Genomic DNA, 24,933 nt, shown 5'->3' on the forward strand with positions numbered 1-24,933 from the left:
ATTCAAAACCTCCAATAATTGTCCCACTAAATAAAAACCTAAGCCTCCTCCTCAATTCTTAACTTATCTAAAATCCAACCCGTTTATACTAATATAGTCTTGCTCCATACAAAATAAGGCTTCTTCAACAATTATATCATGATTCCGGTAACAATACTTTATACATTTGAAGTTAAATTGCTTGAATTTTTTTTTATTTTTTGTTTTGATTGATTTGCCCATTCTTTTTTATTTATATATGATTTGCAACAAAAATTAATTGTTTTATGTATATTTAGACTTTTATTAGTTTCTAATGACTTTTATAAATGCCATAGTTTTTAAATTAACCGATTTTTATAAAATAAAGCTTTTTCATGGATTTTTATTGATTTTGCATTTGTGTGCCTACATTATTTATTTTTTCTTTTTCTTTTTATTTCACATTCGGAAAACTTTATATTTTATGATCATGTAAGAAACAGAAAGCCACTGATGTTTGAGAGTTCGGGAAATTATATATTTTTTTGTTGTTCATACAAGTATTTTCAATAATAAGTTTATTGTGGGATATTTACTTTGCTTCATTGGAATTTTTGCATTGCTCTATTATTTGGCCTCTATTTTGGTGCCAAGTGTGAATGTGGTGGTTTTGGTGGTACTGCAAGTTTTGGATTAGAAATACTCATTTCATTGTGTAACAAAAGTGAGGATGTATATCAATATTACTGCCAATTTAAGTGTACTCTATACCCCTTTCTTTGGATCAAAATTTTCACCTACTTTCTGAACATACTGCACACTTTTTGGTTGCTATTTTTCTTTGATATTGATGGAATATTAGATTGACTTTTCAATGTAAGATATGCAAACATCTCCACAAAACTCGTATAGTTTCAACCCAATCACATAAAATAGGAGGCATGGGTTCAATAAATTTTATTATGGTTTTCTTTGAGTGTTTTCTATAACTCGATGATGGTATATATGGATTCAATTGCCTTTGATTTATGACTTATGAGGGTTTCATGAATATTGACTATCAAGTGATTAATTAATTATTATGTATTAATTTATGTTGTCATTCTTATGGATTTGCCTTATGGTTGGACAATTTCACTATTCAAAATTGATTGATTTTTTGTCTCTAAAATCGCAAGACGAGTTGTATTAAAGTTATTGTTTAAAACATTATAATATGAATATTTTGTATATTTATTTTATTTTATTTATTGTTTTATTGTTGATTTTAACTTAACAAATTTAATTCCATAAAACTCTTATAAATGAGAAAAAAAAAAAAAAAAAAAAAAAAAAAAAAAAAAAAAAAAACACTGCTTGCTATGATTTAGGAGCTCAAATTTTGAAATTCGGCTCAGGCCTCACGAAACACAGGTACGGCCCTGATCACACATTTCCCATCAATACACTATTCAAAAATTCATTATTTTCCCAAAAATGGAGCTCAAACAAGGGCTTAACTGACAAATTTGTGTATTTGATTTAGCTCCTCCACTTATTACTGTTATTTGTCTCTTTATCGAATTCTCACAAGGACGTAAAGTTTGTATTTTTCGTAACATCAAAATTCAAAAAATTAAGTTGATCGATGAAAGGTTCAAAAATTATGAAAATTTGCAGCAATATTTTCTTAAGTTACAAATATCTGCCCACAACAATTAATTATCAGTTTATCTCCAAGCTGAACAAAAGGATCTTGTCATCTTCAAGTATTCCTGTGAGAGAAACACACAGCTACGTTATTTTCAAAGTTCATATATATATATATATATACACACACCTGCAAAAAACAACTAGTAGAGTCAATTTCTGATGGAGGCAAGCAAGACATTTGTACGAGATGATGAGAACCTTTGCTCCTTCCTTTTTATAGTATCTGCATCAAAGATAGCCGAGTTTTACACAAAGACAAACTGCAGCATTGTGCCTCAAAGTATAATCCTAAAGGGAATCTACTCACATTCCCAGCAACTCATTACTTAGTTAAACTCAATTTCGAGAGAACTGCTGCCGCTTGATCACCACCTAACAAGAAATATGGATGCCTTAGAGCAGCTGCAGCAGATAAACGCCCCCTTCCCAGTGAACCTCTCTCTGAAATAAGTTTAGTAACCAAATCCCACCCTCTACCAGAGTCGAGATCAAGAATACCGAGGTCTGGCCTCATCCGAGTTTTCTCCCTCCATCTATTCAAGTCATAACCAACTCCCTTCAATTCTATATTGAAGTTTTTCAGTCCTGCTGTAGACCTTAAGTTTGGTATTGCCATTTGAAGGAGTACAATTCCAGCAGAATACATATCGAAAAGATCGGGACAGTTAAGCTGCAAGCAGAAAAATCATGTCAGCATTTTGCCAAAAATCTAACATCTTCGAAGAATGCTGAATTTGAACAAGTCTCCTAGATGAGCTTCGATCTAATTGGACGAATGGAATAGTTTCCTTTTTATTCATTTACTAGAGAATAATATTCATTTTTCCGCATCATGCTTTTACAAAAGAGTAAGAAATAAATAAGGAGTTAAAAAGATCGTACCTGCCACAATATTGGAGAAAGAAGGGCAGCAATTGGCTCTGGTGGTGGTTTAGGAGTTTTCTCAGGCATTACAAACAGTTCAGGAGGACAATAATCAGGATCGAGCAATCCACGATTTGGTACATAGTTTTTACCTATTCGAAGGTCTGTAGCTGCCCCAAAATCGATGAGTTTGATTTTCCCCATTTTGGTGACTACCAAGTTGGATGGCTTTACATCTCGGTGAACTATGCCCGTGTCATGGATTTTCTTGAGGGAAGTAATAATCTGGCGCATTATTTGTTTGATAATTAACGCATTGCGTTCAATAGAATCTATCCCTTGTAAGACACGACCAAACATGACAGACTCTAAATTCAAAGGAAATCCACGATCTTTCATGTAATCATCTAAGTCACGATCACCCTGCAACGTGAAGCTTCTCTAAAATTAATGCAGATGGCAAATATAAAGAAAACCATTGTAAAAAATCACTTAAATGGCTTGTGTTAACTATGATCATGGAGTAAGAGTGGCATTTGTGATTAACGATCATGAAGTGATATCCAAAAATTTAAATGAACAAACTTGTGGATGATCAAAACATAAATTGGCGAATACCATTTTTGCTCTCTACAGAAAATAAGGGCAGCATTATAACATCTTAAAGCACGCCAAATATCATCATCCATTTTAAATCTATAAGAGCACTTTATAGACACTTCCATTCTTTAAAGAGAGAGATTTGTATGTCCCAACAGCAATCAAATTTGTGAATTTCACAATAATAATTTTGAGAGGGATAAGAATGTTTCGTATTTATACTTCCAACATAAATTGTTCAAACAAAAGGTCCATCCCCTTTTCTGTTTCTCCAGCATATGCATTACAAAAAACCAATGAAAAATACCTGAACCGTTTTTCAAATAAAGAATGAAATTGAGAGTGATACTCTTTATAATAATTAACAGATTCTGCATAGGTGTAGTAGTATTTTTGCAAACTGAAGCCACTCTTTCCCAAATAGATAGTTAGACGAACAGATCACCTTATAAATTGCATTCTCTGGAACTCTCTAAAATCACAGACTTCAGCAAGTAAATCTTTTGTGAAAACAGCAAGTTCAGTAAATTGGCTAATAAAATAAGTACCTCAAATTTCCAGACAAGCCATTTCTCACCCTTTGTAAATAGTGTATTGGTTTTATCTGCTATAAAGGTTCCAAGAAATTCTGCACACGTCTCAGGGGCTGCTCTAGACAGCCTGTAATTAAACCACTCTTCAAAATCACCACATTCTATAGCACCTTGAACTCCAATTTTAACCTATACACAAACTAAAAATCAGAAGCAACCAAAGAGGATTACAGATTTCATTTTTAAGCTAGCAAACTCGTCAAATAGAAAAATGATTATACATCTCATGAATTATAAACTGGAAACAGTTGAGAGAAAAATACTAGAATGAATATAAAAATTTGTATATAACCAAATTTATGGGCTTACAAATAACTATAAAAAGAAAAATTCTACAATAAATACACGATGCAAATGAATGATGAGCTCAAGATATCTCTTTTGAAACAACCAGCATTTCTAACAAATAGAAAAGGATATATGTAATGCAGATAAGCAATCAATACTTTTCAATTTTCCACCTACATACTTTCTCAAGTATCTAAAAATTTCAGTTTTGAGAAAGATTTTACAATAATTACAAGATTCAAATGAATGAACAGCATAAGATATCTCCTGGATACAACCAGTATTTCAAACAAAACGAAAAGGATATATGCAACGGAAGAGAAAGCGATCAATACTTGTCAATCTTAAGTATCTGAAGAATTCAAACTTGAGAGTAAAAATCAAGAATATGAACGATCCAAGTCAAAAACTCACACATTTATATTTAACCAAAACAAACAATGATTGTTATCCATAAATCCCAACTTTTACCTTCTTGAGAATAACCTTTTCTTTAAACCTTTCGTCAATCCTCAAAGCTTTTCGCCTACCTCTTTTCTGTACTGTTTCATTCAAATTGACGTTCTTTGGGATGATTACTCCAGAATAAACAACACCAAATGACCCTTCTCCTAATTTATCTCCAATCAAGAAATCGGTCATTTTCAAATTCTTCCTTCCAATCAAACTATCGAATCCCACTTGCAGAGGTGCCAGAATATATGCATCAACTGCCCCAATCAAGACTCCAGGCCTAGCAGTCAAATAAATCCAAGTAAAACCAGCAAAAACCAAAATCCCCAACTTCTGCACTTCTGGTAATTCCCCAGTTACTCTCTGTAATTCCTGAAAAAGAGGGAATTGGGACAATGATTGGTCCAAATCAATTGGCTTTTTCATCAAATTCGCTGAAATGTCATCAAGAAATGCATTGCATTTGATTGAATTTTTCCTCCAAGTAGACCAAACAACTCCTTGTGAAATGGGTTTTGAGTCTCTTGATGGGGAGAAAAAAATGGGTATAGAATCTTGATGAAAAGTGGTTGCAGTAGGGGAAAGAAGAGAGCCCATGAAGTGATCCTGAAACAGACAACCGATGGCGCGAGTTTGTGTTTGCTAAGGAAAGAAAGATGGGCATTTTACGCGCGTCAATCCTAGGTTTATCCATTTGTTTTGGGGGTATGTGGAGTGTGAAGATACAACGATGCAGCAGTACAGGGATTTTTCTACAATTTGGATCAAAGATTTTATTTTTTTTCCAATTCAAAAACTATAGTTTTTTCTTGAAAACAAAAGGTTCAAATTTTTCTGCAAATCTGTTGTAGGGAAAAAATAATACTACTTAGGGGTGGGTGAATAATTAAATTATTAAATGATAGAGGGAGAAAAGTTCCACAGGAAAAGAAAACTTTCATAGAGGCTGGCCCCTGCAGGTCTCGAACCTTCGCGTTGTTAGCATGACATCTAACCAACTGAGCGAATAGGCCTGGGCCAGTAGGCCTTGCTAGCAGTGTTAAACTTGTTAGTTTAGCCCCAGTTTGCCATCCATTAATTTTTATTCCGTTCGATTTCATTTTTCTTTCTCCTATTTTCAACCACACAATCTTCTACAAAATAATATTATACGTAAATCGAAAAAAATTTCATTCTTTTTCAACCACTCTTTTTTCAAAAAAAAATACTATTCAACCCATTTTTATATACACAAAATGAGAACCAAACGACGGCTTACACCCTGTTTGATTAACATTAAATTACATTACATTACATTCCATTTTTCTCTCTCCTATTTTCAATCATACAATCTTCTATAAAATAATATTACACGTAAATCGAAAACTTTACTTTCTTTTTCAACCACTCATTTTCCTAAAAAATACTATTCCCCCCATTACCATTTTCAGGTAATGGGGGCCAAACAGGGGCTTAATATAGTAATTAATCATAGGAAACTATGCGGAACAATCACCGTTGATCGAACTGTATAACTTCTTGGGTACATGTAGGGGTGTAAGCAGTCCAATTTTATCGATTTTTAACAAATTTTCAAACCACACCATTTAAATCGGTTTGAGAAAAACTCAAACTTAAACCAAATCATTTTGAACGGTTTGAAGAAAAAAAAATTAAACGTAAACCTAACGGTTTGGTCCTATTTTAAACCATCGGTTTCGTTATATATTTTTTTGCTCTTCTACTTTTATGTCATTAATTTATTGAATTCAATATATATTTATATCTTACTAGCAATAAATCTAAAACAAACTAAATCCTTGTTTGAACCAAATTTTTGGAACAAAAAATGAAAAATTGGATCGTTATCCCATAAGTCCAGCCGCCTTTGTTGATCTGCTGTATCATGTGTGGGACACAACCTCCTCTCCAACGGTCAATATTCTCGTTATGATGATATGAAAAATATGGCTCAAATAGAGGCTAAATATATTTACTATAAATTTAAATACCAATTAAATCAAAGTGAAATCGCTTTATAAGTAAATTTAGAAAATATGAATTTCGGTGGCTCAAGACTGTGTTGGATGTCAGTTGGAGTTCATCTAAATTCTAAAGAGGAAAATGGCTTTGGATAGATTATATTAGTTTTGAGATTATTATATATATATATATATATATATATATATATTAAGATTATTGGATAATAATAATTATAATAATAATATATCTGTATTAGAAAATTAGAAAATATGAATTCCGGTGGCTCAAGACTGTGTTGGGTGTCATTTGGAGTCCATCTAAATTCTGAAGAGGAAAATGACTTTTGATAGATTATGTTAGTCTTGAGATTATTAGATATATATTAAGATTATCGAATAATAATAATAATAATATATCTGTATTAGAAAATTAGAAATTGACAAAAATATTCACAAATGACAAAACTATTGAATTTTACATATTTGGATGAATTTTCAGAAAAAAAATTCATTTTTTCATTTCTTTATTTTTATATATTTTTTCGTCGATCTGATTTGGTTTTAAATCGCAATTAAAAATCTCAAACCTATACCAAACCATTTTAACCGGTTTGGTTTGGGTTCAAAACCATTTCGTTGACCAGATTCACGTGACTCCAAACCTACAGTTTCTAAAATGCGATTTCGGTTTGATTTTCTTTTTTGGCTGTTTTTGTTTACAGCCCTAGGTACAGGTGAGTCGGTTACGTGAATAAAAAGAGCAAATATGCTACAAGTATAGCTCTTTTTACATCATTTTTTACAGCCTCACACATCACAAAAGTAGGCCCCACGATTTAAATAATCGAGGGCCTAATCGTGTGAGTGGGCTTAATTCTAAAAAGAATAGTGCCAAATTTTATATTTTTTTTAATGTTTTGTACAAGCGTCCAGTAGATAACTTTAGACCATTTCAACGGAGATATGATCTATTGTCTACTCGATTGCAAATTGACATGTAATTTTTTACTGGGAGTGTTCCTCCTACACATGAATTTGACAAATATTTTTGACAAATAATCGTGACCTTTAATTTAAACAAATATAAAGGTTAGTATGCATTTCACTAGAATTATGAGAGAGTTTAGTATGCATTTCACTAGAATTATGAGAGAGTTTTTTATAACCACTTAAAATTCATGAGAGACTAATAGTTGAATTTTCTTAAATTAAAGGTCACGATTATTTGTCAAAAATACTTGTCAAATTCATGCATAGGAGAAATGCTTCCCATTTTCTATTATGTGTCAATTTACAATAAGATGAATAGTATAAATAAACCGCAAATCTCAACTCATTTCAACACCGCCATATCGAATCATCTTGGCCCAAACCGCTTAACTATGCCACTAAGGCTGGCTATGAGATTTTGTGTGTGTGATTCCAAGCTGCCCTTTTTTCTTTTTTCTTTTTTTTTTCTTTTTTTAAATCCTCCACTTTATGAACCTGTTACCAAGGAAAAAGCAGCAATTGTTCCGCCTGCGTTTTTTCAAATTCAAAATCCCACTCCCACTCCCACTCCCACTCCCACCTCCAAATTCCAAAATAAAACAACATTTCCTCTTTCAATTTCTTCACACACAAAAAAGTACAGAAAAAAAAATGCTGGCGGCTCAATCTCCATTCTCCGGCGGTAAGACGATACACCAGCAAAAAAACTGCCGGAAACCTCTGCAACCCGTGAACTCACTCCTCACTCCAATCACAACCAACTCCAAATCAAAACCAAATCATCATGTAGACGATGCTAACAAGGAGAATGTTCCTCCCATATATGCCGCTCCAGCCAAGTATGAATCTTTCAATTTCGATTCCTTTGATGCATCGCTAAATGAGGAACTCAATTCCCTTCGCGTAAAGCTCGAAAGGATGAGGACAGATGAAGAGAAGACTGAAAAGATGATGAACGAAAGGAATCTGATGCTCGATTTAAAAATGAAGGAGCTGTTAAATAGAGGGGAATCTCAGAATCAGCTTGAAATTGAGGTCGATCGCTTATATCGATTGCAGGAGATTAAATTATATTGCATGGTAAAGTTGGATCTTGGTTTAAGAACTAAACTCGAAAACATCAAATAATTGAAAATTATATGTAGATCTGTTAATTGTGGGAATTAATCCATTAATTTTGTTCTGATTCTGTGCTATAGAGGGTATCTTCAGTTCGATCATTGAGAGAGAAGGAAAACGAAAAGAGGAAGAAACAAGATCAAATAAAGGCAAGTGTCGTTTCCAATTCTATCTTACCTGCAGTGTTTCCATTTCCTTATAAGCTACTAATGTAAGAAATTAAAATGCCTGTTAATGTTTAGCTCCAGCCATATCATTCAATATTTAATTGAAAATTGCAGAAAAATAAGCACCAAATGTCTTCTAGCTAATACCCACTTGATAACCCTTTAATTTGATGGAAATAAACTCAGGACCTTCAATTTTAAAAAGAAAATTCTACAAGGATTTTGTAAGGTATTGCTAGGGACCATTTAGCACATATATAGACACCACCAAACAACGGAAAATGTCAAACGAACATAATGTTTGACACAAAGAATGACACTACACTCACAGTCGAAGCGTGGGTTTCACGCGAACAAAATATTGTCGACCTCCTCGTGTATGTGCTATGTCAACCGTTGTGTCAACTCCTATGTTCGTATAGCACAGCCCATCAAACAACTTCCATCCATCATAGAAGTGGGTGGTTTTTTTTCCTGCAATAACTTCCCTCAAATAATCAAATGGGAAATTGGCTAGACAGTTAATTAATCCATCATTTAAATTTTAAATTTATTTAACTTTATATTGATCATGTGGACCACAAACAGTTTACATTTAATTCAATGAATTCTTCATCACTGAAAGTTTTTGTTCGTTTTTCAGTAAATTTTGTAATATAATTATTAATTATGAGATGATTTTTTATGTTTTTCAGGTCAATAAAACAGAGGATAGAGATGAACCAAAAGAAGAAACCTCGTTGCAAAGCCCAAATTCAAACTAATAATGTTATGTAGTATTTGGGGTGGTTAACCAAGTGTGTGTTCTCCATCTAGGGAGACGAGTGGTATAATATCTTTCAATGTATACAGGGCAGACAGTGGCGGATCCAGGAGGCGGGATATATATATTTTTTTAGTAATAGATTAAATTTTTACCTTATATTTTTGGTAAATTAATTTTATTTTCAAACATTCTCTGTAGCTTACTTGGTGAGAGTTAGCCTTAACATACTTCAAGTCTTTGGTTCGAATCATTGTTAATGGATTTGTTATGTATTATTTTTATTCTATAATTTTTACGAAAATTCAATAAGGGAGGGACAATGAGGATTTAAACCTGTGATCTCAAGCAAGGATTATGGTAAACTTAACCATTATGGTAATTTTTGAATCGTGTTACTAAATTTAATAAAATGATATTTGTTAGATTTTGATTATTTTAATGCAAACAATTTTAAATATTCGAATCCACACTCTTCATTTGAATTAATCAAAATTTGGTAATAATATTATTTGATGAATTCTGTTTATTCTTATAACAAAATTATATATATTCAGTTTGAACAAAATAATTGATATATTTATACTTTAGGCCTTGTTAGATTCCCCCCCCCCCTTTTTTTAAAACTACATTTTTCTTTCTTCTTTTCATCCATACGTTTTTCAATAAAATAATATTACACGTAAATTCAAAAAATATCTTTATTTTTAGTCACACATTCTCAATAAATCACCATTCCAAAATACATTTTTTGCAAAAAATAAAAAAAAAAATGGATATCAAAAGGACTTTTAATATTTTATTGTGGCCAACGATAGATGGTCAACGACCGCCCGTGCTGACTTAAACTTCTGGATTCGTCCCTGGGGCCAGACCAAACTATATTTAGTTTAGTATTACAACTATATATGTTTGAAAAGATATATGGGGATAGTATATGTTTGAAAAGATACAATTTCTAAATTAAGAAATTTGTTTTAAAATTTCCAAAATCATGTCATAATTATATTTTATCAATGTTTGTTACCAATTAAAATCAAGAATTTAATTTAAGTCGATAGACAATTAATTTTAACAATATGTTTTATTAGTGTCACAATTTTTCAATCACATATTTTATCAAGGGACACTGAATCCAACGTTTAATTCAAATCTCTCACTTACACATCAACAACCGGATGATTGTCACCTCACATTATGGACACCATTATGTGCAATAATTATATACATGTAGATTTTTCTTTCATCAAATTTTATCAAAATTCACTAAAAATCTTATTTTAATCTATACCAAACAGAGGTTTAAATAGATAATTAAATATATTTTATTAATTAAATATATTAAGGTCATGATGTTATACAGTTTATGGTCACAATTATGTACTCATTAAGGTCATAAATTATAAATTTTATATGCTACAACTTATTTATTGATAAAAATTATCATAGTAATTGGTCATGCATTATTTCTTGATCACAAATTACAAATTAATAGGTCATATATTATTTATCGTAACAAATCACAAATTTTTTATGTTAGAACTTATTCCACTATACAAATTATCAAATTAATTGTTCACAACTTAATCCCTGTTTAACAACCACTATTTGGAAAAAATATATATAGTTTTGAATAGTGAGTTTTAGGAGAATATGTGATTAAAAAATAAGAAAAAATTTAGACTTATATACAGAACATTTTATTATGTGGATATGCGATTGAAAATGAGTATATAAGAAAAAGAGTTTACAAATAATGGTTGTCAAATAGGGGCTTAACAAACTGTGAGTCACAATTAAATTATTTAATTCAAAGTCATAATTATTTTCATAGAATAAAATGGAAAAAAAAATTAAATTATATCATATTTAACCATATATTGCACCCAGTTACCCCGATAGAAGGCACAAATTCACATTAAATAATAGCGGATCACAGATCGAGAAAAACAATTCAGTCCCATAAACAAATCAATGATTCGATCAACAGGATTTTGAGAAAATGTTAATTGAATTAATCCTCCGTTTGCCCCCATTTTCATTTTGAATTAAGTCCCCGATTGGCCCCTATTTTCGGAAAATGAAAATGGGTGGAATCGTGTTTTTTTTTTTGAAAAATGAGTGGTTGAAAAAGAATGAAATTTTTTTGATTTACGTGTAATATTATTTTATGGAAGATTGTGTGGTTGAAAATAGGAGAAAAAAATGGAATGTAATGTAATAAAATTTAATGGGGGCCAAACGAGGGCTAAGAGACAACTATGCAGTAATCAATTAAGTATATAGAATATATAGGTCAAAGCAATTAAAAAACTAGGTTTAATATATATACACACACACACCCCGATGAGGTGTTACACAACAGAATGAGTATTCCTAATCCAAACCCTGATTCATGATATCATTGTTCAAGAAGCATCATTGTTTGGGCAATCGAGCAAGAGTGAAATAATCGTGGTTCTTTAAAAAATAAAAAAGGAAAACAAAAACAATTTTTCTTGGGCCTTCTCTTGAATCTCTCCTCAGGTCCAATTCTAGTTTGTGATACTCAATGGGAGACTAGATGTTTGAAGCAATTACTAAATCTAGACAAAAAAATCCTTGTGTTTTTAACTTTTTTGTTGAATATTGTATTCTTGGTGCCAGTTGAGTCCCAAATGGGAACCAACAATAACCTTTTTGAAAGATTAACATGTATTATATATAGTTCTTGTTTGATCTCCATTTTTTTCAAATAGATTTTGTAAAAATTGATTTGTTTCAGGAATGCGTAATTAAAAAATAAAAAATAAAAGTTTCACGTTTATGTGGAAAATTATTTTATTTGAAAAACATATCAGTTAAAATCTTGGAAATTAGAATATAAATAATTTTGACAACACCGTTGCGAGATGATACGCAAACCACGTGTTACATTCTAGATTAACCACGTTTTGAAAATTCATCAACAACGTTCTAAATTTTCATTATTTCATTGATAATCCATTAGGAGTTTCTGATCGGACTAAATTGAATTCGAATCACCGTACTCTAAACATTTCAAGTTTGATCACCTTCCGACAAATGTACTAATGTAACATATTCTTTTTCAAAGCGCAACAACTATAGTTTCGATAGTTATTATGATAATTAAACATATACGCATTATCTAAACGAATATATTTATTAATTCATATAAACGGCACTAATAAATAACATATAATTATTAATAAATTTCGAACAATTTCCCTTTGGCTACACAAACTTATAAATAACTCTTCAAAAATGAAAACTAAGCAGACGAAAAGAAAAGAGCATCCATTTTTTTTCCTTTTTTCCTTTTTTTTTTTTTTTTTTCTTTTTCTTTCCGTTTTTTTTTTTTTTTTTTTCTTTTTCTTTCCGTTTTTTTTTTTTTTTTTTTCTTTTTCTTTCCGTTTTTTTTTTTTTTTTTTTGGTGCACGTGATCGTATTCCATAGACGAAGTTGGAAAATGGAAGAAGGTACATGTGATAATGTTAAATAAATAAGATAATATTATTCGATTATCTACTATTTTTTAATAAAAATAAATAAATCTATGTAAAATATTTTTGCTGCAGTTCAATGTCCCTAATATTGAATCTTTTTTCATTTGCATATATGAGGTTTTATATGTAACTATGGAGTTCGAACTCTAAGGTGCAAACATTTAAAGCATGTTTTTGGACAATTTCATGAAAATCGAAGTCCTGTGATTTTGGTAGTTCTTTTTTTCTAACTTATTTGAAATTGGTTTGTCTTTTCCTCCTTTGCAAGTAAACGGGCTGTAAATGTTACGATCAATATAACTACAAAACTTAAATATTAGACTTAACTTTGAAAGTGCAAATGAAAAAATGACTGCAAAAATAGATGTGTGATTATTGAAGTACTAATTTGAACCTATTTTCACTTTCGTATCAAAAAGTTAAAGTAGTAAATAAATTTCTCGAATGTGATATTTTCCATTGAATTCGTTTCAATCAAACGGACCCTTATGAATTTTTTTATTATCATTCCAGGGTCTGGCAAAAACAACCCAACTAGCTCTTCAACCAAAATCAGCCATGAACCTGAAGCCGTGCCACTTGCTACCATGGCTGAAATTATGAATAACGTTCTCCCAGAGCACGTGCAGATGGCTAATGGGACAAAGAAGAGAGGCAAAGATTGCGTGGCGGAGTTCATGTTGTATTAATTTGTGGAAACATTTACTTAATTTATGCACTATTAATTACATTTGCAATATTTAAATGTAAAAGACACACATGTTCAACATAATTATCCGGTTTAATTCGTCACAATATTTCGTTCGTGTTAGCAAATAAATTTATCTAATGTGTTTGACAAGGAAAAAGTTGAAGTGCCAGAAGAGAGGCACCAGAAGGGTTGACAGAACACTCACAAAATCGGGGCCCAGATGAATAAACAAATGGAAGGAAGAAGTGACCCCACACCTCAAATGTGAGTGGAGATAAGGGCTTCTGTCATGCTTCTTCTGGCAGAGAAGCACGGCCCCAAAATATAGTGTACCCAATCACAATAAACTCACATACCATTGCACAAATTATAGAAATATATAGTGCTAAATTGATATTTTAATTTGGTTTCAACACGAATTCATAAACAATTTGTAAATCAAGCAAATTCATGAAAAACAATCAAAGAAATATTAAAATTCAACACAAGATCATAATTAGAGTCAAAACTCGAAACTTGAAAATTAATAATCAAACAAGACTATATTGTTCGTAATAACTAGAGAATTTAGCTACTTAACACCCAATTACACTAACAAATTCATTTGTATGACATTATACTAGTAATTTATAGAGAAAAGAAGGAAAACGTCTAAGACTTCTCATCGAATCTTGTAGCCGAAACTCTAATCTTCTAATCTTCATCCTAGAATTATTACTATCCATCAATGATTTACTTGAAACAACGACATTAACAACAATTTTTCTGTCACAAATTACCTAGGAATTAAGTTTGTTGATGATTAGCAACAAACTTTTGTTGTTATTTTCGTTGCTAATTTGATTTTTTTTTTTTTAAATTATGATATTATTTTAATTATTCTTCTCTTAGAAAATTCATATATTATAGTTTAAACTTTAAAAAAAAAATCAATAAAATGTACAAGCTAACTAACTTTGAACATGAAATTGTGAACAAATTCATTTAATTCCTTAATTTTTGAGTTCAAAGCAACATAAAATAAAAATAATTTACAAGAATAATTAAAGTCCAACTATTGGAGACACTTTGTCTTTGTGTAGATGGAGCACACTTCTTCCCGTGAAGAGTTGCATGCAAATAAGAAATAAACTGACCATAAATTTCTTAAAATTTATGTTCTAGCGAGAAAGTTAAATAAACACATGTTTAAATTGAAGTTCATAAGAATTTGAATTGCTTCTACGTTCATCGATAGGAAGTTCACAAAAAATTTAAAATCAAAAAAGTTTATTCTGAGCACACCATGTCCAAGATCAAAATATATCTCAATTTCTTCAAAATGAAGCAAAACTGCCATGCCAAACAATAAATTAAGGCAGTCTTCAACCTTACATCAAAATTTGAAGTAAATTTTGTACCATTTTACACCAAACTAAAAATTATCTCCAAATATTACACCAAATGAACAATATTTAATCATTTTCTTATTTTTTAAAAATTTATTTATTTGAAAAATTATTTATTTATTTATTTTACAACTACATAAATTACTAAATAATAATAATAATAATAATAATAATAATAATAATAATAATAATAATAATAATACGCCCGCCCCTCTCTTAGCTTTAATAAATTGGTGACTAAGAGAGTCTCTTCAATAGGTAATAATAATAATACTAAATTGTATTAAAAAATATATAATACTTAATCGATTTGTTTAGGAAATGAAAATAAAGGGTAAAATTGACTTTGCACCATTTGGTGCAAAGTTTGATGTTATATTATGGTGCAAAGTTTGATGTTATATTATATTCGTTTTTGCACCAATTTTTTGGTGCAATTTGATGTTTTGGTGTCTCCTTTGAAAATGTTTTGAAGGAAAAAGAATGTCTTGACAAATATATTCTGAGCACACCATGCACACTATGTTAAAAGTAGTGTAAGTGTTAGCATTTCCTCCAGCCACTATGATTCACATAGAGGGCACAAGTCAAATAATGATTGAGAGGTTGAAAAAGAGTTAATTCCCTCAAATAGTCACTGAACTTCGCTTAAAATTTCTAGGAGGTTACCGAATTTCAAAACTTCCCAAAATAGTCACCGAACTTTGCAAAAAATTTCAAGAAGATCACTAAACTAGTGATGTATGGGATCCCAATTTGTAAAGTTGAGTGACCTCCTAGGAACTTTTAATAAAGTTCAATGACTATTTAGGAAAATTTTGAAATTTGGTGACTTTTTGGGAACTTTTGGTAAAGTTCAGTGACTATTTAGGGAAGTTTTGAAATTTGGTAACTTCTTGGGAACTTTTGGCAAAAGTAAAAGTTTCGCGACTATTTGGTAAATTAACACGATAGAAAAAAAACAAAGGCCACTAGCAGCTGATTAAGGGAGAGAAACATATTTTACAACTACTATCATAAATTCAATGAGAAATTTAGTTCAGGCATACAACAAACTGAAGAAGCTAACAAATAAACATAAAACGGATTATGTGAACACTTTTCAGTATATTAGCCAACTTCTCACATCTACCACGTTCCTATCAAATACGGACACCATCGAAACTTTCAGGAAAAAATTTTACTCACTCAACAAAATTGCAAACATTAAAAAAATTAAAATAACATCGGAGTTGAAAGTAACAATACCTGACATTGAAGAAGCAGAAGCCGTTTCTAATTCGAAACCACCACCATAAACATCATTTCGGGGAGTTTGGGCTACTACTCGATGGTGGGGTTGCACAATCATGTACTGAGAACAATCACCAAATACAGTCGAAATAAATTTCAAAAAAACGAAAAAATAGATTGAGAAACAATCACAGCATAAACAATAGAACAAATTGATTAACTGACTTGCTATGAGCTTTCTTAGGGGAGTGTATTTAATTGAAACTTTTAATAACTTTTTGAGATTTAAAAAGTTTAGGGGTATTCAATTGAAACTCTCTAAAAGTCACGGTATATTCAATTAAGACTTTTATAGATTTTTAAAATTTCTAAAAGTTACGGTGTATTTAATTAAAACTTTTTAGATGTCTCTATAAGTTTTGGGGTATTTAAATTTTAATGACTTCTAAAAACTTTTATAAAAACCTCGAGAGTACTAACTTTTAAACAGAAAGTATTCATATAAAATCTTAAAATTTGTCTTTCATTAATCACGAGATTTTGGGATACTTTTACAAAAAAAAAAAAATTATAATAAATAAATAAATTAATTAAATTTCTTTCCTTTATCATTCTATGGATATGTATGATTAAAATTTATTTTTTTAATTGATTATATTTCATTTATCTTTCTTTTTCTCTATCTTATTATTTATTTCTTTTTTTGTATGAAAAATTAAATTGGATTCTTGTAACTTTTTTTTTATTTTTCATTCATTTTTTTTGTGAAAAAATATCTATTTTTTAATTAAATTATAAAAGTTTATATGAAAAATTATAATTAAATTTAAATATATTGATTTTTATTTATTTCTAAAAGTTACTATACTAATAATATTGAATTATATATATATATATAATTTTGATTATTATATATTTAATTAATGTCTTAAATTTTTTTTTTCATTATAAGGGAAGAAGAAGGGAAATTGTGGGAATTAACACCCTATATGTGAGAATTTCACACCAGATCTTCATGAATTCTATTTCAAATAAAAGTTTTCAAAAGTATTTTGAATCCCACAAAAGTCTATAAAAGTTGTAAAATGAAAATCCATAGAAGTCTATAAAAGACTTCCACTAATTCTATACAAATCTATAAAATGTCCATGAAATTCATAAAAGTCATCATTTTAAAAAAGTCCATCAAAATTTTCAAAAGTCCCGATTAAATACACCCCCTTAGTTTCAGCTTTCAATCTACCCCCTTTTTAAGCAAAACCTACGAAGTAACAACTAAAATAAATGAAATTCAATCAGAAATCATTTCAAATTGATGTGGATCTAAAGAGTTAACGGCTCACACCCACATCTTCTAGAGGTACACACCAGGACCAGAGATTTGCAAGAGACGGATGGTCAAAGAGGGATTGGTGAACCCTACTGCTTTCTTTAAGTCATAACCTCTGAGGATATGATCAATCAAGAGCTCCTTGGTAAGAATGGAGGCTTGGAGACCAAGCAGCCAAGTATGTCGTGCCTCTTCACACAAATACTCCACTTGAAAACCATTTTCACCAATAAATAATTTTTGGTTTCTATTAAGAAGTGGAAAAAAAGAGAATGGATAAGACTTAAGAGTTTCGGTGAGAGACATGGAGATTGGGATGGAGGCGGTGCACATGTGAGGTTGGGGGTTCACTTGTGAGATGTATAAAGTGGGAAATTGTTTAGCGCTTGTTTGGAGAGATTTTGATTTTTTGATCACTTGAAATAAAATGGATCCTACATGTGACAGAAAAATTAAAAAATGACCGTTGAAATAGTGAAATAACAGTCAAAAAATTGATTTTAATTGGCTAAAAATCTAAACCAAACAAGCTCTTAAGATGAGGGAAAATGAAAATTTTGGAGTGTGGTGAATTTTTAAGCGGGGATTGAAATTTTAAGAGCGAGATATAATTGTTTATTATTATTTATTATTATTTATTATTGATTAAGGAGGCATTTTCAAGAATATTCAATTTTAGGGGTGTGAGTTGAAAAGTGTCATATTTTGATAATTCTTGTAAAAATGTCCAATTTCTGTATCGAATTGTCTACTTTACTCTCATGAAAAGATTAATCAATTTTATATCAATTTGGCACAATTTTTGAGAAGAGCAAATCTCTTTTATGAGAAGCCATAATAATGTTGCTATTACCTAGGCGAGTCAACTTGCCTACATTTTTAATTAGATTTTAATCAATTATTCTAGAACGAATAAAGAAATATAAATTTCATTAACACACACAAAGAAGTATATGATTCAAACTCCAAAGAAATCATTTTATTTCATGTGAAGAAATTTACTGTCGTCGAATTTGAAGTTGATTAGGTTCTCATCATTTCTCGATCGAATGTACATTTCTTTGAACTCTCATTTTCTTGATAAGTTGTATTTATTAGTTGTTGTTATATATGTTCAGATCTCATTTTTTTGATAAGGTATTTTTTCCTTTCAATGGATGAAATTTCCAAACACTGAGTAGATAGTTGTTGTACCATTCATTTTAAATAACTTAGTTAGATAATATACTTCTGTATTTAGAATATCATTTATGGTGGAATAAATTCTTACAAAAATGGTGGTTGAAATTGAAGAAGATGATAAATGCATGGAATCCCCTCATTTCATTCTCGACATTTTATAAATGTCTATAATGGTAGTATAAATGTCGTTCACGACATTTATAAACATCGAGAATAATATTTATACTATCATTCTCGACACTGTCAAATGTTGACAATAACATTAAAAATCTAACTAAGTTGGGAAAATTTCGTATATAGCGTTTCACATATTGCATGCAGGTAGCATCTTCGTTTTCAGTTTTCGTTAGTGACTGACATTATTGTTGTTTATGACATGTAGATATAGGAGATGTTAAGATATTTGTTGTCTCGTATGGTGGTAGATTCGTCAACATGCACGAGGGGTGGAAGTGGTTAGGGAACCGAACAACATCAATTGTTGTTGGACATGATATTACATATGAAGAGTTTATACATAAATTATTCGAGAAGCTGAATGTTGACATAATGAAGTTCCGAATTCAATTGAAATTTACAATTTCTAACATAAATATACCTCCTACTGATGTAGCCGACGATGATGATTTGCAATGATTTATGTCTGTTCACACAGAAATAGCGTTGTGTGTAATTGCAGATGAATATAATGCTGGAGAGCACGAACTGTATGTCGAAATTGAGCCTTTCTCACCAATAGAAGATGCATTGTGTGGACGTGACGAAATCGGTATGTACGAATTACAAGAGCCATGAACAATCGATAATACGGATGAAGGTTTAGGTGAAGAGAATTTGTTTATTCGAAATGTAATTCAGTCGATTGATGAAGAGGACATTGTGGAGAATCAGATTTTCTTTAGCAAGCAATAGTTACACACAAGGCTTCATCTTAAGAGTTTGAAAGAGAAGTTTCATTTAAAGGCTAAAAAGTCGAATCCTAGATCTCTTACTGTGTGTTGTGTCGATACTACATGTCATTGGCTAGTGCGAGCTTCTAAGATAAAAATTTCAGAAATATTTAAGATTTGAGAGTACATACCTGAGCACACATGCTCTCTAAACGTTCGACGAAATGCACAAATTCACACAACGAGTGCAGTAATTGGGCATCACATAATTCGAAGGTTGGACAATGCAAATCAATCATACATTCATGCGAGTATTATTGGGGATATGGAACGTGAGTTTGGTGTATGGATTACCGACAACAAAGTGTGAGGCCTAAAGAGAAGGGACTTCGATTTCTTTGTGGTACACCTGAAAAAAGTTTTTAGAAATTGCCATCATATTGTCACATGTTAACCGAGAAAAATCCAGGAACTATTGCACACATTGAACTCGACTCGAATAACAGGTTCTTGTACTTCTTCTTAGCGTTTGGGCTAAGTATACGTGGTTTTCGAGAGTACATAAGGCCAGTAATTTGTATTGATGGAAGTCATTTGAAGGGCCAGCATAAGAGAACACTGCTAGTAGCTGTAGCGCAAGATGTTAACCTACAAATATATCCTCTTACTTGAGGTGTTGTTGATGAGGAAACAAATGCATTGTGGTATTGGTTCTTTGCGAAGCTGAAAGATGTTGTTGATGATACAAACCAGCTAGTGTTTGTGTTAGACATGAAAAAGAGTATTAAGCGGGAAATTACGAGGTTGTTCCTGCTTTCTCACCACGGTGCCTGCATCTGGCATATCGAGAAAAATCTTATTGCTAAGTATAGCAGTTGCAATGTCATATTCTTGTTCAAGCGGACAACGCTAGCATACCTTCTATCGAAATTTGATCAGTTCATGACATTTATAAGAACCATTCGACCGTCAATGACATCTTACTTGGGACGTGTCCGTATATCTACCTAGTCATGGACAAATTTTGTTGGTAATCGATACAACGTTATGATGAATATTGACCCAAGTACTCCAACCCCACCTCTCGACATCATGGACACATCAGGGATATTGCAAACAACTGGTTCGGTTGTCTCTCTGACATCTTGTCTGTCCGCAGAAAATATTGGGAGTTAAAACATCACGTTGGGGCTCGTTTACACCGCGATCTTCATGACAAATCCATTATATTCAGCAGCGACATCGTGTTACTCAATTTCTATAGCAACTTCATCAAACCTTCATCGAAGCACATTGATCTCATCAGTAACATAATTTTTCAAACCACACACATGACCTCTCAGATCATTTTGGAGACTAGCGAATTTTGTGTTCATCTCTTCCCTCAAATCGCCTATCTTGCTCTCAAATGCCTCATGTTGTTCATTCAAAATAGCTCTTATCTCATCTAAAGACATTGGCCTTTCGATGATCGGCCCATGCTCTTCTTCTCCGCCTTCAACGTGATGCAAACCTCGATAACGAGGTCCATTTTGTTGCCTCTCTGGGATTTATTTGGTCGATTGTGGTTGTTATCGTTCCGTATGACATCATCTTTAACTGGACAAGCTTGTATTTTTATTGATTGAGCAACAAGACCATCTAGAATGAGGTCAGCTGCATCTTCCAACGGAACTAGATCGGCGAAGTACGGCTGTAATTCTTCTGCAGCAATTATGCGCAGCGTTATCCACAAGTGCACCTATAGGGGAAGGAGAATAGGCGAAATGAAATATTATATATTGCGAAAGTGTAAGGCAAGTATGTAGATCGCTTATATCTGTCTTCTCAAAAAAATCTGAATATATTTGGGAATGAGGTTGTTTCGCGCCAGACCACCGCAACATTCTCCAGACATCATCACAAGTCTTACTCGAGAATCGAGCTCCCAACCCCGGGATTGCCTCGTACGCCCAATATGCATGACATTTATAACAGTAAAACCCATATTTGAAGGTAAATAACAATGTGCGATGAAAAGAACTGAAAAGAACCAAAATAGATGTATACCTGGACAGTAAGAAGGAATCTGTACAACATGTAAGTCATCCTATCACAATCGTTTACTTTTACCATGTCCGCCTTTCTTCTCCATCCTCGTAGAGTGATTTAATGAGAAGTTGAAAACATACCGTCCCCCATGTGTAGGCATTGAAGAAATCCAAATCGTCAACGATCGAGAGAGTTATCGAATTTATTCCTACATTTCGATCTCTTGAATTAAATACCCTTCAATAATTAGTGTCAACCCAAGCTTGTAACTCGTTACGGTTGGCACATTTCAAAAAAACTTTCTCTAGGTAGCTACAAGTTATCCGGTCCATATAAGCAAACATTCTATCCTGTAGATAGTTTTCTCTAGAATTTTGTCAACTTCGGTACCTTTAGGCACTGGACCACACTTCAAACCAGTAATTAGTGTGAACTCGGCAGTCCAAATCGTGCAAATTTTTGGTTCATCTTGAACCAAGCCTCAAACCGCTTTCGACAGACCACCGATTTGTATACCATTTCATGAATTAATTGAGCGGATAATTTCAGCTCCGGTAACCTTACAACATGTCCTATACAACTCTCCTCCAACTGACGCTTTTGTTGTGGATCTAATTTGTTGAGGACAACTGATATATATTTTGTGTTGCTCACCCGCGACACATGGGCCGAAACACGTTATTCTTCCGAGATTTTATATCGGTGTATCATACTCATCTACAAATCAAAACAAATGAAAACAATACTTTAACAAATAGTATGAGAACGTACAAACGAAATCAAATATAGTATTCTTGTTTATAATGCAGTAAAAGAAAATTGATTTTTACAATACAATGGTTTGATAAAATACCATATCTAAACTAAGTTGTTTAATTGTTGAAATTAAAACAAACCTCAGTTAATACCAAAACATTTTAAAATAGTTCATGTTATTGAAGCAGAAATAGAGAATGTGTAGTTCTAAAACCTTATACCCTGCTCAGTGGCGAATCCAGCACCAAAGTCCAGCTAGGGCGGATGTTGACCATTATTCGTTGACCGTCGACAATCAACAACCATAATAGCCCGATCATTTATTAAAATTTGATTAAATAATATTAAAAATTATTCAATATATATATAAATGAGATTTCTTTATTTTATTAAATTTATTTACAGAGTGCAATTAATTATATGTCTTTTTCCTGTGGCTTAATCATGTGACTTAATGATACAAGATATGAAATAAGATTTTTACAAATGGATCTTATACATATCTTGATGTCAATTCATTTAAGAGTTTGAAATGGAATAAGATAAAATAAGATTTTTACAAATGGATCTTATACATATCTTGATGCTGATTCATTTCGGAGTTTGAAATGAAATAAAATGAAATAGGGTTTTTACAAATTCCAGCAGGTTGTTTGACATCCTAAATATGGCTCTGATCTGAATACGAAACTCTCTAAGAATATTGTCATTTTTGGTCTCAGGGTTTGGAAAGTTATTGAGATTATTCATTATTGTCGCCTCATCACCATGTGATTTTCTTGGAATACAAATAAACCCAACAACAACAACAAATCTTAACTTAGAAAAACACCCAAAAATCAAATATTTTTTCAAAGTGAACCAAACGGCCAAACCCAAGTTTCAAGTACTTCCAACTTCCAACTTCGTCTTCCAAGTTCCAACAGGTAACAGACAACACCGCAACAGTGAACGGTCCAAGTCAACAATCAACTCAAACTCAACATTCACAATTCACAAATCACATAATGTAGATGATAAATTATGAACGCAGTGGCATAAAACAAAAACAAAAGAAAACAAAAAGAGAGAGAGAAGAGAAATGTCTCACATCCCACAGAAAATCCTTTTACGCTGCCAACCTGCCGTTTCCTTCCCTTCAACTTCGCCCAATCCCCAACCGTCGGCCGACGATCCCTTCCTACTCCTTCAGCCACGAAATCGCCTCAGATCCCTCCCAATTGCTCCTTTAGATTTCACAGCAAGTAAATGTCATCGATTTGAAATTTGAGTGTTATGAAATTGGGGGGAAATGAACCAAGAGTCTTGGGCGTGGAAATAGAATTTCCTAACATGGGTATTTTTGTCTAAATAATTCGAAAATGGACATTGAAAAAAATGTGAACATTTTTGCAAATGACTAGGTGAAATTGGACATTCTACGAAATTTCCTCTTGATTAAATTATTAATAAATGTACATATAACTAATTGGTAACAAAATTTACTTTATAATTTTTATAGGTGATAATTTGTAATTATTACTTAGAAAATATTTTAAATTATTAATTGGACACTTAAAAAATTATTTGTAAAATCACTCGTCTTGTTAAATCGTCAAGTTGATAATTTTTTACTCTTTTAATAGTTTTAGACCAAAACATTCGTTGGAAAATTTGTTAATAAATTATTTAATTTATTTTTTATTATTTACAAACTATTTAGCAACGGAATTGTACCAATGAGAAACTTTCGTTGAAACTCTATCGATAATTCAATATATAATTTTTATTGGTAATTATTTAATTCTTTTTACAGTTTTCAACAGAATCATCCGTTGAAAAATTTCATTGGTAAATTATTTAATTTATTATTTATTATTTACCAACAGATTAGCAATAAAATTATACCAACGAAAGACTTCCATTGGTAACTCTGTCCGTAATTTTACACATAACTTTTAAAAATAATAAAATAATAATTCATTGCTAACCTGTTGTTAATTCATTGGTATTAGTATCAGAAGATGTTCATCTCCAAATTTCCATCCCTATTGGCTCCCTTTCTTGCTTATTTTTGGACGACAAAAAATTGAAAATTAGAAGCACGCTAGTATGTAAATTGAATTGTTAAAAACAAGTTCGTATGATAACTTTTTCATAGACTATGCTGGATTTTTTCATCAATCCATTTTACTTTTACTTAAGATCTTGTGTTTAATCATTTAATTACGTATGAAGATTGATTCTAGTGTGATAGCTAGTTGACTACGTGCAATGATCATTAATAATGATTTGTAAAACATGAAAATTATTTTTCTAACACATGATAAATTCAAGTGAAAATTATTTTTCTCATACATGATAAATTCAAGTGTTAAGTTGATTTAATTAATGATATTTATAAACCTGGTATGTCTTCAACTTCAAAGGAGCACAACTTGTCTTACTTTATTTACTTTACTCGGACTCATAGAAACATTGTACCATACGACAATT

General features: G+C 31.5%; 2 protein-coding genes across 5 annotated transcripts; one reads left to right on the plus strand and one right to left on the minus strand.

Moving 5' to 3' along the window:
- Nucleotides 1-1,571: 1,571 nt before the first annotated feature.
- On the minus strand, nucleotides 1,572-5,278 carry LOC111385920 (serine/threonine-protein kinase STN8, chloroplastic). 4 transcript variants are annotated; one of them, XR_002701137.1, is made up of 6 exons: nucleotides 4,470-5,277; nucleotides 3,666-3,839; nucleotides 2,536-2,958; nucleotides 1,961-2,323; nucleotides 1,781-1,876; nucleotides 1,572-1,715 (listed from the first exon to the last, which is right to left on the minus strand). XR_002701137.1 is itself a non-coding variant. In XM_023010341.1 (6 exons), exons 1-4 carry the CDS (start codon nucleotides 5,046-5,048, stop codon nucleotides 1,976-1,978), a joined length of 1,524 nt encoding a protein of 507 aa, XP_022866109.1. In that variant the 5' UTR covers nucleotides 5,049-5,278; the 3' UTR covers nucleotides 1,572-1,715; nucleotides 1,852-1,876; nucleotides 1,961-1,975. The 4 variants fall into 4 exon arrangements, 3 of the variants coding, with proteins under 3 accessions (XP_022866109.1, XP_022866108.1, XP_022866110.1); XM_023010341.1 differs by having other exon boundaries at nucleotides 1,852-1,876; nucleotides 4,470-5,278; XM_023010340.1 differs by having other exon boundaries at nucleotides 1,572-1,876.
- Nucleotides 5,279-7,991: 2,713 nt separating this feature from the next.
- LOC111385921 lies at nucleotides 7,992-9,729 on the plus strand. The gene is made up of 3 exons (XM_023010343.1): nucleotides 7,992-8,482; nucleotides 8,602-8,670; nucleotides 9,384-9,729. Exons 1-3 carry the CDS (start codon nucleotides 8,054-8,056, stop codon nucleotides 9,450-9,452), a joined length of 567 nt encoding a protein of 188 aa, XP_022866111.1. The 5' UTR covers nucleotides 7,992-8,053; the 3' UTR covers nucleotides 9,453-9,729.
- The last annotated feature ends 15,204 nt before the right edge of the window (nucleotides 9,730-24,933 follow it).

This window comes from Olea europaea, unplaced genomic scaffold, assembly GCF_002742605.1.
Source record: "Olea europaea var. sylvestris unplaced genomic scaffold, O_europaea_v1 scaffold3343, whole genome shotgun sequence".
Taxonomy (NCBI): Eukaryota; Viridiplantae; Streptophyta; class Magnoliopsida; order Lamiales; family Oleaceae; genus Olea; species Olea europaea.